The sequence below is a fragment of the Musa acuminata genome, chromosome BXJ2-5 (assembly GCF_036884655.1).
Source record: "Musa acuminata AAA Group cultivar baxijiao chromosome BXJ2-5, Cavendish_Baxijiao_AAA, whole genome shotgun sequence".
In the NCBI taxonomy this organism is placed as follows: domain Eukaryota; kingdom Viridiplantae; phylum Streptophyta; class Magnoliopsida; order Zingiberales; family Musaceae; genus Musa; species Musa acuminata.
This window is the reverse complement of record NC_088342.1, coordinates 35,887,501-35,900,314: the sequence shown is the minus strand read 5'-3', so window position 1 is coordinate 35,900,314 and position 12,814 is coordinate 35,887,501. Positions and strand designations below refer to the sequence as shown.

The following is a 12,814-nucleotide window of genomic DNA, read 5'->3' as shown; positions in this document are numbered from 1 at the left end:
TCAAAACTTCAATAGTTACATTTTTATATTGGATATGGAAGTCAGCCATGCCTGCCTTGTATCATAATTTAAGCCATGTAGGGAAAAGACACAATGAGGATAAAAGTGTGAGGACTCTTTATATTCTTTGCCTAGAGTGATGAATGAATACAACCTTTGTATATTACAAGGATAGAAGTTGCTAGGATGGCAGGTGTAAGGTTGATGGCCTTTCCAATGGAGGACCCCCAATTTTGGTCTTTATATCATACAGAGACTTGTACAATCATGGTCATTGAAACAAAATCAAGTTCTTGTACAATCACACAGAGAGACTTGTACAGTCCTGATCATTGAAGCAAAATCAAGTTCTTGGATTTCACTGATGTGCAAATTTAGAATGTATCGATTCTCAAAGTTTTTGATTAAGTATTCTTTCTATGGTGCCTTCAATAGAAATATTATCCTTGCAATCTGATAAAAAATATATTTGTTTTTCGAACCTAGAAGTCATTGATCCTTTGTCATGTTTAGTAAAAATTATGATGCTTTTTCAAGGAATTATCTGCAAGTCTACATGTTTGACACTTTGCTTCTGATAGGTGATTCCATCTTTTGACCTAGTCATTACTGCACATAAATTAATTGTCTAAAATACCTACAGTATGGTATGGTGTGTACCAACCAATATTTACAAGTCCAATTGAGAGCAAACATTGAATCATATGGTCTAGTATCAAACAGTATTTTATTTTATTATTTGTTTTGGGTGATATTAGGTGGTATGAATTGGTAAATCATTTGGCATAAACCTGTAGAAAACCAGTCTGGTAAATTATCGATTCTTACATATAATATTTGTATTTTTCCCTTCCAAAAGTTTTTAGTAACAAGCATATGCATATGATGGCAGATCAAAGTTATGAAAGAAATCTTTTTTTCTTCTAGAGAAGTTGTTAGATTCTGGAAGAACTTGTGTTAGGCATTTCAAGTTTCTATAGCTTTTCTTATTTTCAAGGCTCCATACAAAGATGTCACAATGTTGCAGGAGGCAGTAATCTGGTGCTACAGCCTTTCCTATTCTCTTAATATTTACAAACTTGATTCTCTTTTATCCATGGCAAACTTAGCTATCTCTGTTGTTGTCTTTTTTTCTTTGCAGCCACGGAAGAAACGTAATCACTTGCATTTAAGACACCGAGAGTCTGACCTAGAGAAGAAAAGGAATCAAAACCAACAGGCTATGCGTATGCGTTCCTGATTTCTTTGGTGAGTTGAGTATTGGTAAGTTTGTGTCAAGCAATCGAAAGAGAAGGGTGCTGTAATTTGAGTTTTACGTCAGAGCTATAAGAAACACCGAGAAACTTTGCTGTGAGCTCATCACCTCCGACGGTGGCAAGCCGACGTATTGACCCATCCGACATATCTGATATGACGGCAGAGGTTTGCCGTCGTCGGACAGCTTCAGCTTGTGTTGGTGGTTGATGAATAGTTTTGGCTCTATGACATCCTAGTAAGACAAAAACAACCCCCCTCCCCTCGTTGTTAAGAAGAGTAGGATGAGGTTACTGTTAAGATTGTGAAGCATTGGGTACTAGAGACTTGTGAACTCGAGTGAGGGATCAGACCTACTTACTACACCCCAAAAGTCTCTCCTTGCCAAATTGTCAGCTTTAAAATTTAGCTTCCCTCTTTTACGATATGCTCAAAAAAATTAATCAACGAATCTTCGACTCCTTCGCTGCAACTCACTCGTCGTGTCTTTCCTTTCCAAAATTGATTAGGAGTTGGCCGATTTCCAAGTATGATTGAGCCGATCCTTTTTGTGTTTTGCGAGTTGATGGAGGAGTCCGGGACTGGGCTCTATCGGACAAAGGTTGGTTTCCCGCAAACCAAAATTTGTGCCTCGTTGATGGTAACACTTGTAATTGAAAGCCCAAACAGTCTCTGGGAGATCGTAGGGGCTCATAGGAAGTATTATTATGAGTCGGGCCGGGCCATATTGTAAAACTTGCTCGAATACATTTTGCTCCCAAATTGGTGGAACAGAAGCACTGTTTCACCCATTATACTGGAATATCGAGAAAATCATACCGTTTGTAATCTTCTCTATCAAAAAATAAAACATAATTATCGAACCAACATTTTATTTTCAAAAATACTTTCTCGATCACTTACATCTTCTTACGACAAAAGATCGAACCAGCTAGTTAAAAATAAAATAGTAAAATGATTGGTGGTAGTACATCATTCTGATTTCTTCTTCTGTTCATAAATTATCTTAAAAAATAAGTATATAAAAAATAATTAAATAATCATACTGAGCAAGGCTTAAGGATAATGCTTGTGGATCATTTTCAATCATTTCTTAACGAGAATTCCGAACGCAATTAATTCTCATATGAATCATTTTTTCATATAAATTCTTATTATATATATATATATATATATAATTATTATGCATCAATCTTATGCAACATAGCTCAAAGCCTCAACCACACGTAACCATCATCATATAATCCATACATGATAAGGTGTAAAGGTCAGAATTTCAATGTTGGACATTTTCTAATAGTTGTTAGACAATTTTACTCCACATGTCAGAAGAGATTTCATATTGTACTCCTAACATAGGATAGGATGCCGCGATGTCGAAGTTGATACACATTCCTCGTAGTTGGGCTTTTCTGCGGGATTTTAGCCTTAAGTCATTGCATTAGGTTACCACTTCGCTACTTAATACTGGATTTGGCCGTCTAGATCCATATGTGCATGTGCCCACGTTAGATGTGACATGTGCTGAGTCTCAACCTACAACGTGTCTTAACTCAAACTTAGGTCAAGTTCGTACATCTTACCCAAGTCCTCTGTCTTTTATTTTTATTTTTATAGATTATGGTGTTTAACAAATATAATTTACCCAATCAAAATTCAGTAAATGGCAATTTGTTGTCGAATAATTAAAAAATCTAAAAACACAACCTAACGAGATACATGAGATCGTATTTCTAATTTTGGACGGACATTACAGTTGTTGCTTCCTCTGCGTGATTCGCACACATTTTACATTTTCCTCGTAAGTCATCATGAGACATGGTTTTGTCAGGTTTGCTGCTGCTTCTTACGTACTAATGACAACTAAAAAGGCACTATCATATATTACAACCAGTTAACAGAACTCACATTATGCTAAAGCTAAGATTTCCTGCAGGACTACATATACCAAAAACAAAGGGAGAGTTTGTACAAATTATTTTCTGGTTTCTCTTCCATAATTATTGACTGAGAGGGACACACTCGAGTTCGATCTCCAGCTCACCACGTTCCACATTTTGAAGTTTGAGGGTAATCTCCTGCTTTACTTTGCCATCAACAAGGGATATTATGCTATCTTTGACCAATGTGTTGTCATCAGTGGCCAACCATTTCCCAAGCTGCATGGACTCGGAGATGCTGGAATTTTCATATGCTTTCGCGGCTGCCACGAGCGGCTGGATATCTATTTCAGCCTCCCCCATGCGATCATCAGTCGAGAAAGTGTCCTTGTCGTACACTTGCTGTCATGATACACACCCAAAGTTATACTCAGACATTGCTACTTTGTTTAAGTCCACTTGATAAATACATCATACACCTTGGCTACATAGAACTCGATCTAATTACGTAAAAGACACAGGCTTTCTTCTTGTAGTGGGGATTACATCAGTTATATTCTATCAAATTATTACTGCTCATGCATCTTAGTCACTAGCGAGAAACTTACTCGATGTCAGCTAATTTAATACTGGTTTTTCTCTAACTAAACTATTTTACAAGTTCTCATCGAGACAAATGAAATGCTGGTTCGCAAGTTTGATTACAAAATAATACTCGTACTAATATTAAACAGATTTGTGTAAAGCCTGATAGGTTACAGTGATAAAAACTAGTGAACAGAAAGCAAATTCAAGCATTAATATTTATTAAGGTACTATGCAAAATGGTTTCCTATTTCTGGTAGTAAAAGAAAAAATAAATCATGTTAGAGCATCCACAGCTCAAACCAAAGACTTGATATATAATCTGATACTGAAGCTTATTTTAGAATACCAAAATAAATTTTACAATCACACTACTACTAACTCAAAATTTTCTTTAGCATGGTAATTGACACCATCTAGTCCTATATACCAATCCAAATATCCTCTTATATCCAATGTGAAACTTAACTGGCGCATCATAATCTCCCCTACTTGAAACTTAATATCCTCATCAACATAATCCAGAATCAAGCCATAGAATGATATACATGAGACTCAACCTAGTGGTGACTCAACGATAGGATGTACCTCCAGCCCCATTTATGTATAGTCTTTTCCTAGTTCGATCCTTTACCATGGTCAATACTAGATCCACTCTAATCTCATTTATAAAGACTTTGTCTGATAGAATAACTAGTCCATTAATTTGATAGACCTAAACTACTAGCCAAAAATAATTAAGTTCAAATTAATTATGATAAGTCAACTTTAACATAATATACCAACCTAAGTTTCTTCCCACTTTCAACGTAGGAGTAAACTAGGGCAATAGTGTATTATATTGAAATCCTTAATGTTCAAGGAAATCCTTATAAAGCCACCATGCTGGAGGACTCAAGGGCATCAATAACCATAAATTTAAATCTCAGGTTGTTATTCGTTTGACAACTGGTCGATTGGGATAGTCGAGGTATGTAGGATGGTAAACCAACTCCAATATCAATCGACCAGTTGGTTTACCAGCTGGTACATATTTGTCTGATCAGTCTTTAAGGCATTGTCATTATCTATTGCCAGATTATATTCAATTGACTATAACTGCTGAAGAATAGTACAACCACTTTGAGAAATTAGTTCCATTTTAATCATTGTTGATTATGTTACAGGTTAGATAGTGTCCACAAGTTTTTGAATTTTCATTCAGAAAAAAAAAATTAGATTGACATGAAACTACAGGAGGTTAGAAAAGTCAAGAAAACATGTATTACAAAATCTCAATTATTTTATAGTTATGGAACATTTATATATATTTTTTTGGCCTTGAAATGCTGAAAGATTAAAATCAGTAATTTGGACAATTTTCTCGATGTAAATAGTATGATTTAGAACCATGTTATAAAAAAATACAGGCATAAACATTTCGAGATCTTACAGAAGCTAATCATTTAACAAAGTTTTTTAAGTGTGACAGAAAAAAATAAAGTAAACCAGTTGTACATGGTAACGAACTTGACATGATTGTCAACATTATGTCAAGCTTAATGTAGAAAAACATTAATTGCTGCAAATATGCATAACTGGTGATGCTTCACTCAAACATTTACATAATTTAGTTTACATATTCTAATTGGAGTTCAACATATTGTCAAAGTTTTTTAGCTGTAGAAAAACTCGGTGCGAAGAGTAGTCAATCCAATCATTGATTCTACTTCATTTTTCCTCAAGAAAAATAAAGTCCCCAAAATTTCAAAGAGATATTTTGCATTAACGAAGTTAGCTTCTCAAATTTCCTGGATCAAACTCTGTAGTGCTCCTTAAAATATGCAAAATACCTGTGTTTAATTTTAATAAGTTGTCTGCAATGGCTAGATACATCACCCGGGATTAGTTCCCTCATTTTGGCTAAAGAAGGAAGATAATATTTAGGAACAAAAACATATGTACATTTAGTAATGAAAAGTGTTCTTGGAATGGCAATATGCAGCAAATAAAGTACTTAATAATTGGTATTCGGTTTTGAATCATGATTTACTGCAGCTGATTGAAACCAGATTTCTGGGGCCTTTCTCTCTTTCTTAAGGTAGATCGCAAGTTTTGTTTCAATAAAAGGATTTTGTGAAGGTAATTCATTATTCTTGTGTTGTTATACTTGATAGAAAGTTGCAGCGTTTGCATCTCTTAATACAAGAAGTAATTATGATACAAGCATATTGAGATCTTCAAAATGACAAATAAGTCTAGATTTACATGACAAAATAGCAAATTTCAAGAGAACAAATATAATAAACATAGTTAAGTTTCTCAATACTGCAAGAAAAATATAAGCTATAAAAGTATCAAGGTGAAAACTAAACTAATAACGAGTTTCTATACAATTTTGCAACCAAAAAAGAGAAATTTATTTTAGAAAGAATTCTATATGCTTCAGATATAAAAAATGTGATTCTGTTTGTTAATAAAATATACTTCCCTGGCTACCCAAGTATTACTTACCAGCCTCAAAGGTGGGATAGGATCTGGTATTGACAGCATCAGCTTTTCATTCCATACAGGGTTCAAACTGCTCTTTATCACGCGTGTTTTCATTGACTGTAACAACAAACTGAAAGCTCAGATGCTCAATGCATGAGGGACAATCCAGCACTGCAAATATTGATATCAATAAAAACAAATTTCTTGCCTGGTGTCCCAAGTTCAGGATAACATATGGATCGCTAGTCATCATATCCCGAACAGCTAAGTTGGTGCCCTTAACTATGTTAACCTTAATTAATCCAACAAATTCGACCATGCCCATCTACAAAATATTTATTCAGTTACACAAAAGAAATTTTGAAGTGACCATTAATACTGAATAATTTGAACAGGTACATAAGTATGGAATGTTTATAATTAAGATCATGTAACTCATACCATTTTCTTGACAGCCTTATGTTCAGTTTCCTTTTTTCTCCAGCTATTGCGAAATGCATGACCTAGACCATGACGAATTCCAGTATGTTGCTTCTCAAGAAGTTTGTTGTTTGTAACATTGTTCTGAAAAGATGTGTTGGCGTCAGGAGACATTGCATATCCAATTTGTACATTAGAGCTTGAAAACTGTTGCAGTTCATACTTTCTCCTGAGTAATTAAGAAATATGATATGGATTTAGAACAATGTCAGATGTCAAGCATAATTTGACAATTCCAGGAAGCAGACCTGATAAATTCAGAGCGTTCGTCAATTGAAGAATCAGGTTTTGGCTTTATAATATTGTCAGGCAAGAAGGCTTCGTATCTAGCATTTACAGCAGCATTACCACCCCCGTCAATTAAGGAATCAACCTGTTCGTCTGTCCAATCATCCAACTTCACTGATATAACCTGGAGGATAATAATGAAAGATGTGAAAACACACTACAGTGTGATGAAAGACAGATATCAAGTTACTATCCATCTTAACAAATTTCCCATTTGTGGTTACTGGTGAATCTTGTTTGCATTTAATTGGCACAGTTCATCGTATCATCTCACTGCTTTATATGGATTCTGTTTTTCCATTTTCACATCTTGTTCTCTTCACAAGCTATGCCCAAAGGTTTTCAATCTCAAATCTAATATTAGTTAGTTGATCTATAAAGAATAAAATCCAAGAGGTGTAATTATAAATCTGGGAGAAACACTTATTGGCAACTCATAATGACAGACTTCCATTTAGATCAGTTCAAATAACCTCATTTAACAGAAAGCAAACTATTCTGAAATGATTGTTTTTATCAGTATATTGTACATGTGGCAACGTAGGGCAGACATATTCCACTTAACTTCTTTCTCATGCATGCTCACCTTAAGTAATAATTTTGGCTTAGCTCTGTAGTTTGAACTTATCTGGAACTACTGGTTGCAGTTAATATTGTTTAGGCGTCAAACATCCAAAAGCAACAAAAATGTCATAAATATTTTCGTGAGAAATTCTTTATTTATTCAATAACATGCATGCTTGAAATTTACAGAAAATTACTTGATGAGATGTTAAAGATTTATCACATTTTTGCATTAGTAACCATAGATGAATCAGGCTAGATTCCTATTGGAAGGATTGGTCCTTATCACTCAAAATCAACAAAAAGGATCAAAGTCAGAGACCAAATTAGCTAAATATGATCTACAATATTCAAAACATAGGGAAACCAAAGTTTATGTGATATGAATCAAGGTAGGCAATACCGAATGATACCGCCCGGTACGGGCGGTAAGTACCGGTCCGACGGCATACCGGTACGCGGACCGCACGCTACCGGACAAAACAAAAAAATAATAAAATAATATATATTTATTTATTTATTTATATATAAATATTTTAGAAAAAGGTGACGCGACGTCGCCTTTTTCGGTGACGTCGCTAAGGCGCCTATTTCGAATTATATATATATATATATATATATATATATATATATATATATATATATATATATATATATATATATATATTTATATTTATATATTTATATTTATATTTATATATTTAAATAAACGAGGCGACGTGACGTCGCCTTGGCGACATCGCCCCGCGTGGGGAAGGAAAAGGCGACGTCGCTGAGGCGATGCGATGTCGCCTTTTAAATAAAATAAATAAATATATATAATCTTATATATATATATATATATATATATATATATTAATTTATATATATATATATAAACGAGGTGACGTCACCGAAGCGACGTCGCCCCGCCTGAGAGAAGAGAGAGGCGACTCGCCGAGTTATATATATATATAATATATATATACCGCTCGGTATACCGTTTTGTACTGTACCGAGCGAACGTCGAAACGCTGGTATGATACGGTATTACGAACCTTGATATGAATATAGTTTGCACTTTGTATCTTCATCAAATTAACACAAAAGAAATAGTGCAAAAAGCATTCATTTATTGAACTATGATCTAAACTACTTTCAGGTGATCAAATTAATGACCTCAATTTAAATATTGTTAAATGAATATATACAAAAAAATAATTTGTTTTACTACCTCTACAGAACAAAGAAATATTTATATTTTTAGAAAAGCTTGCTCTTTCCTTTATTTGATGAATATGTTAGAATTATTAAAAATTTTGATTTTTAAATCTAATATTAATTAGTTAGTTTATATTCAAAAGAACTGAGCCATGATTAACAGCCTTTATGATTGATTTTGTGATAAAAGAATTGAAGCCCCAACAGTCCTGATGAGATTCTAGCTGTATTTGGTTTAAGTTGTGTCAATAAAATATAAAGATAAACTAATATATGGAAAGACTGATATTCAGAACTAAAGCGGTGCTGCATATGAATACCTTAGAGATATGAACTCCAAGACTTCTGTGTACCCCAGAACATTTGATACATATAAACACTCCAAGATTCAGTGAGCTGATGATAAAAATTTTCTGTTAGATGTATTATTGGAGGAAAGCAGTTGAGTGCTTGAGAATTACAAATAGCATAGCTGAAAGTAACTAGATCTTAACATCATAAAACAGAAAGCTGACGTGTGTAAACACTTCCAACTTAGATGCTGAATTACATGCAAAGCTACATCTCAAATGAACATACTAGATATTGCCTTCTTAATTCTTACCCACCCTTAGCTTTATATAATGCATTAGAATACCATAATCTACTCGGCATTGAGTCAACAAGTGGCAATAACCACAGACTAATATGGTTGAGACTTACCAGTCTGACCAGATATGCTATACCAACATGCCACAAGTCACCAACTCTCACAAAGCACATCGGCTGTCATTACTATATGAGTCAGCAACTCTTACTATACGTAACATTTCAGCACTCCTTTTTGAGGGCTTAGGCCATACGAAATTTGGGCTCAGACTGACAAATATGGTACCAGAGCAAAATTCACTATTAATTTGTTGGTCACATTGGCATCTGCTACACATTCAAAGAATCTCTGGACAAGTAGAGACAAGTACCAGGTATGGTGGTAGCAACATGGTGAGCCACAGTGCCTAAAGAAGATTGTACGGGACTACACATCCAGCTCATTTGATCCCCACATCATTTGTACGAGATCCTAGTGATTAAAGAAGACTGTGTTGCCCTAATTTTAGACTAGTACTCATGCCCAAAGACTTGGATCATATGTCATCAACCACTCCTAAAGAACAACTATTGAATGCTTCTTTTGGCAGCATATTCTACCTGGTATTCGAGCTTGTATAATGACAAATATGTTATAAGAGCAACAACAACTCATGGTGTGTGGGATATGTTTAACTATTGTGCATCATGGTGAATCTCTGGTATGATAGACAAACTGCGCCACTGAGTATAATGGTAATGACTAGTGACATGGTGGATCATGACACTTTTAAACCCCACCTCACCTAAAGGTGATCCTGGTGATATGATGTTATTAGTGTTGGATCATGCATTTTTAAACCCCACATCACCTAAAGGTGATCCTGGTGATCTGATGTTATGCGTATATATGAGCTGATCTATGTGGGGGAAGATTGTGATACTGTGATCCGATTAGTTTCACATCATATTGAATGTGGACTAAGGCTAATGATACATATGAGTAACTCCTTACCACCAAAGAGCAGCTTACGAATGCTCCTCTTGACGGCTTAGCTCAAGTGATATTCAGGCATGATTCATGACAGATTTTAAACTAGAATCTGTCTATTTATAACAAGAACTTATTGTTACACAATTTTGTTATAATAGAAGCAATGAAGAAAGATTTGTATATTATCTAGAATCAAATACTTACACCCATTTTGGGTCTGGGGAGCCACAATCAGCACAATATCTATTACTTGGATGACTCAATAGGTTTTCTAGCCTTCCTAGTGGACTTGAATAACCTGAAAAACAAAAATGCAATCCAAACTTTAACCTTCTTCATGCTTTCATAATCAAGTGATTAACAAAATAAAAAAATTAAAGAATATGCAAAATATTAACATAATAAAATTGAGATTGCTCTTCAATGAGCTATTTAAAATATTGCAGCATTTCACCGGAAGGGAAAATTCATTTAACAAAGGTAAGATGACTGACTGCATGGTGATCAATTAAAAATCGTAGATTGAAAATACAAAGTCAATTTTAGTCCCATGGGGTGGGGGGTGGGGATAATATAACAAGCAATTTTCGTGGACAACCTATGTGATTGTTTGACAGAGATAAATTTCTTCCATACATGCTCTATCGGAATTATGGCTTAAGAAGAGTCTTCTACATAGTTGTTCATATTAGGGTCCATAGAATCAGCCCCCAATAATTTAAACAAATCTCAGCATTATCAGAAGTAAAAGTAGGATCCTATCTACACCTTTGGTGCTTAAGTATTTTCTGATAAACATAGGACCATAACAGTGATTATTCAATCAGTTCTAGTAGTCCAGAAAATATGTACGGATGCCAGTTGGCAATCTAAATAATCATAAAATCAAGTTTGAGATGCATTCTTAGTCGTTCTGGAGCACCCAGTCCATTTGAAGACCTCAGGAAGAGTGGTTTTTTTATTTATCTTCAATCTTGATATTAAATGATCAACAATATAAGTTACAAAATTCAAGTAAATTGGTGCATATGACCTACCAAAATAACTTAACTTGGTGATTAATTCATTACTGAATGGTTTGTCCTTTTCCATTTTGTCATGTCTTGCACATATGTATGCTATAAGGCCCCTAAGTGGTGTTATTAGTTTCCAACAACAGAAAGAACAGGGGAACCTAATTCCTAAATTAGCCTTTAAATTTTATTTTTGAAAGAAGTTTTGGAGTTTACTGTATAACATATAAACACAAATAACCTGGTTTTTCCAATTGTACACGGTGTTGTCTACAGAATAATTAGCTGCGATAGTAAGAAAGAAGTATTTGCTCTCAATAATATTGAAATTAAGTTATGAAAGTTCATGCTGAGATGAACCAGTAAAGGCAAATTATCACAATAGAACATGACTAAATGCCAGATGATGAGCGAGAATCACAAAATTCAGCCATTAAGCAAAATTCCAACATTGTGCAATTATGAGCTATATAATCAGGATCATTGTATAAAAAAAAAAGGGGTAGAAGTGTAAAGTCTTCCGTGTTTACGTTTCTCGTTTCTGCTTCCATCCTTTAGGCTGTATTTGGTTGAAAGTCAAGGAAGGTTAAGTTGGAAGTATTGTTACAACACAATATAATCTTGAAATTAACATGTTAAAGAGGCTTAACAACGATAATGCAGTATAAGAAAATCCACAGTTGGTTAAAATAACCCTCTCGCATCTTCTTTGATACCCAAATAACTCTTCTGTTGACAACCAACAACGACAATTCATAATATCCAAGTATTTCGGGTTAACTACATAGATCACTTGCCTCCCAAGATCCTGCATTGACAGGATATTTAAGTTTTTAAGTTGTGCTCTCATAATTCCATCCACATTATTCACTACCAATCTTTAAGCCTGAACGGAGGATGATTGTATTAGGTCACTGCTAGCCAACGTAAAACTGCCAGATATCATGAGCTTTGTATCTTGCTTTTGACAACCAAACAGTTAACTTAGCCCCAAAGCAAAAGGTAGCCTTAGATTTTGGATTGATGCAGGCTATGCATTCTAGCTGATTACCCCATAATTTCTTCAGTGTTATTCCCTATTTGAAAATTTCTTTGAAAAATGAAACATCATTTAAAATTTATATTCGTAATGTTTTGGCTTACTATGTGTTCACAATAGTCTTAATTTGTCTCTTGAAGGAAATTTCAGGTCCATGGTGAAGTTTCCATGCTGACACAATTAGTTGAATACGTGGTTCTACAAGAAAAGTAGAAGTCCAAGTACTCCAATTTTGAACTTTTGTACTGACAAGATTCCTCATGTGATTCAAATGATGTCCAGAATTTTTCACCTACCCATTCAATAATCCCCTGATTGAGAACCTGTATGTGATGATCCTCGCTAATCTTGTACACGACGAAGTGCATTTATTGTTACTTAAAGAAATAGAAACAAGTTCTACCCAATTTTAATCCACATTTTTCGATCTCAGTAACTGGTAGATTATTCCAAAATGAAAGAGGATCCCACTGTTACA

General features: G+C 34.5%; 1 protein-coding gene and 1 long non-coding RNA gene across 2 annotated transcripts in view; one reads left to right on the top strand and one right to left on the bottom strand.

Moving 5' to 3' along the window:
• Positions 1-893: 893 nt before the first annotated feature.
• LOC135612655 (uncharacterized) lies at positions 894-1,726 on the top strand. The gene is made up of 2 exons (XR_010487033.1): positions 894-1,041; positions 1,142-1,726. It is a non-coding gene; the product is annotated as an uncharacterized LOC135612655 (long non-coding RNA).
• A 1,291-nt stretch (positions 1,727-3,017) lies between these two features.
• LOC135612654 (probable ADP-ribosylation factor GTPase-activating protein AGD11) overlaps positions 3,018-12,814 on the bottom strand; it is a 10,459-nt gene continuing 662 nt past the window's right edge. The window contains exons 3-9 of the mRNA XM_065109212.1: positions 10,489-10,582; positions 9,044-9,119; positions 6,920-7,083; positions 6,633-6,840; positions 6,400-6,516; positions 6,213-6,308; positions 3,018-3,536 (exon numbers count right to left, since the gene is read on the bottom strand). Coding sequence (XP_064965284.1) covers positions 3,255-3,536; positions 6,213-6,308; positions 6,400-6,516; positions 6,633-6,840; positions 6,920-7,083; positions 9,044-9,119; positions 10,489-10,582 — 1,037 coding nt within the window. The 3' untranslated portion in view covers positions 3,018-3,254. The remainder of the gene's footprint in view (positions 3,537-6,212; positions 6,309-6,399; positions 6,517-6,632; positions 6,841-6,919; positions 7,084-9,043; positions 9,120-10,488; positions 10,583-12,814) is intronic.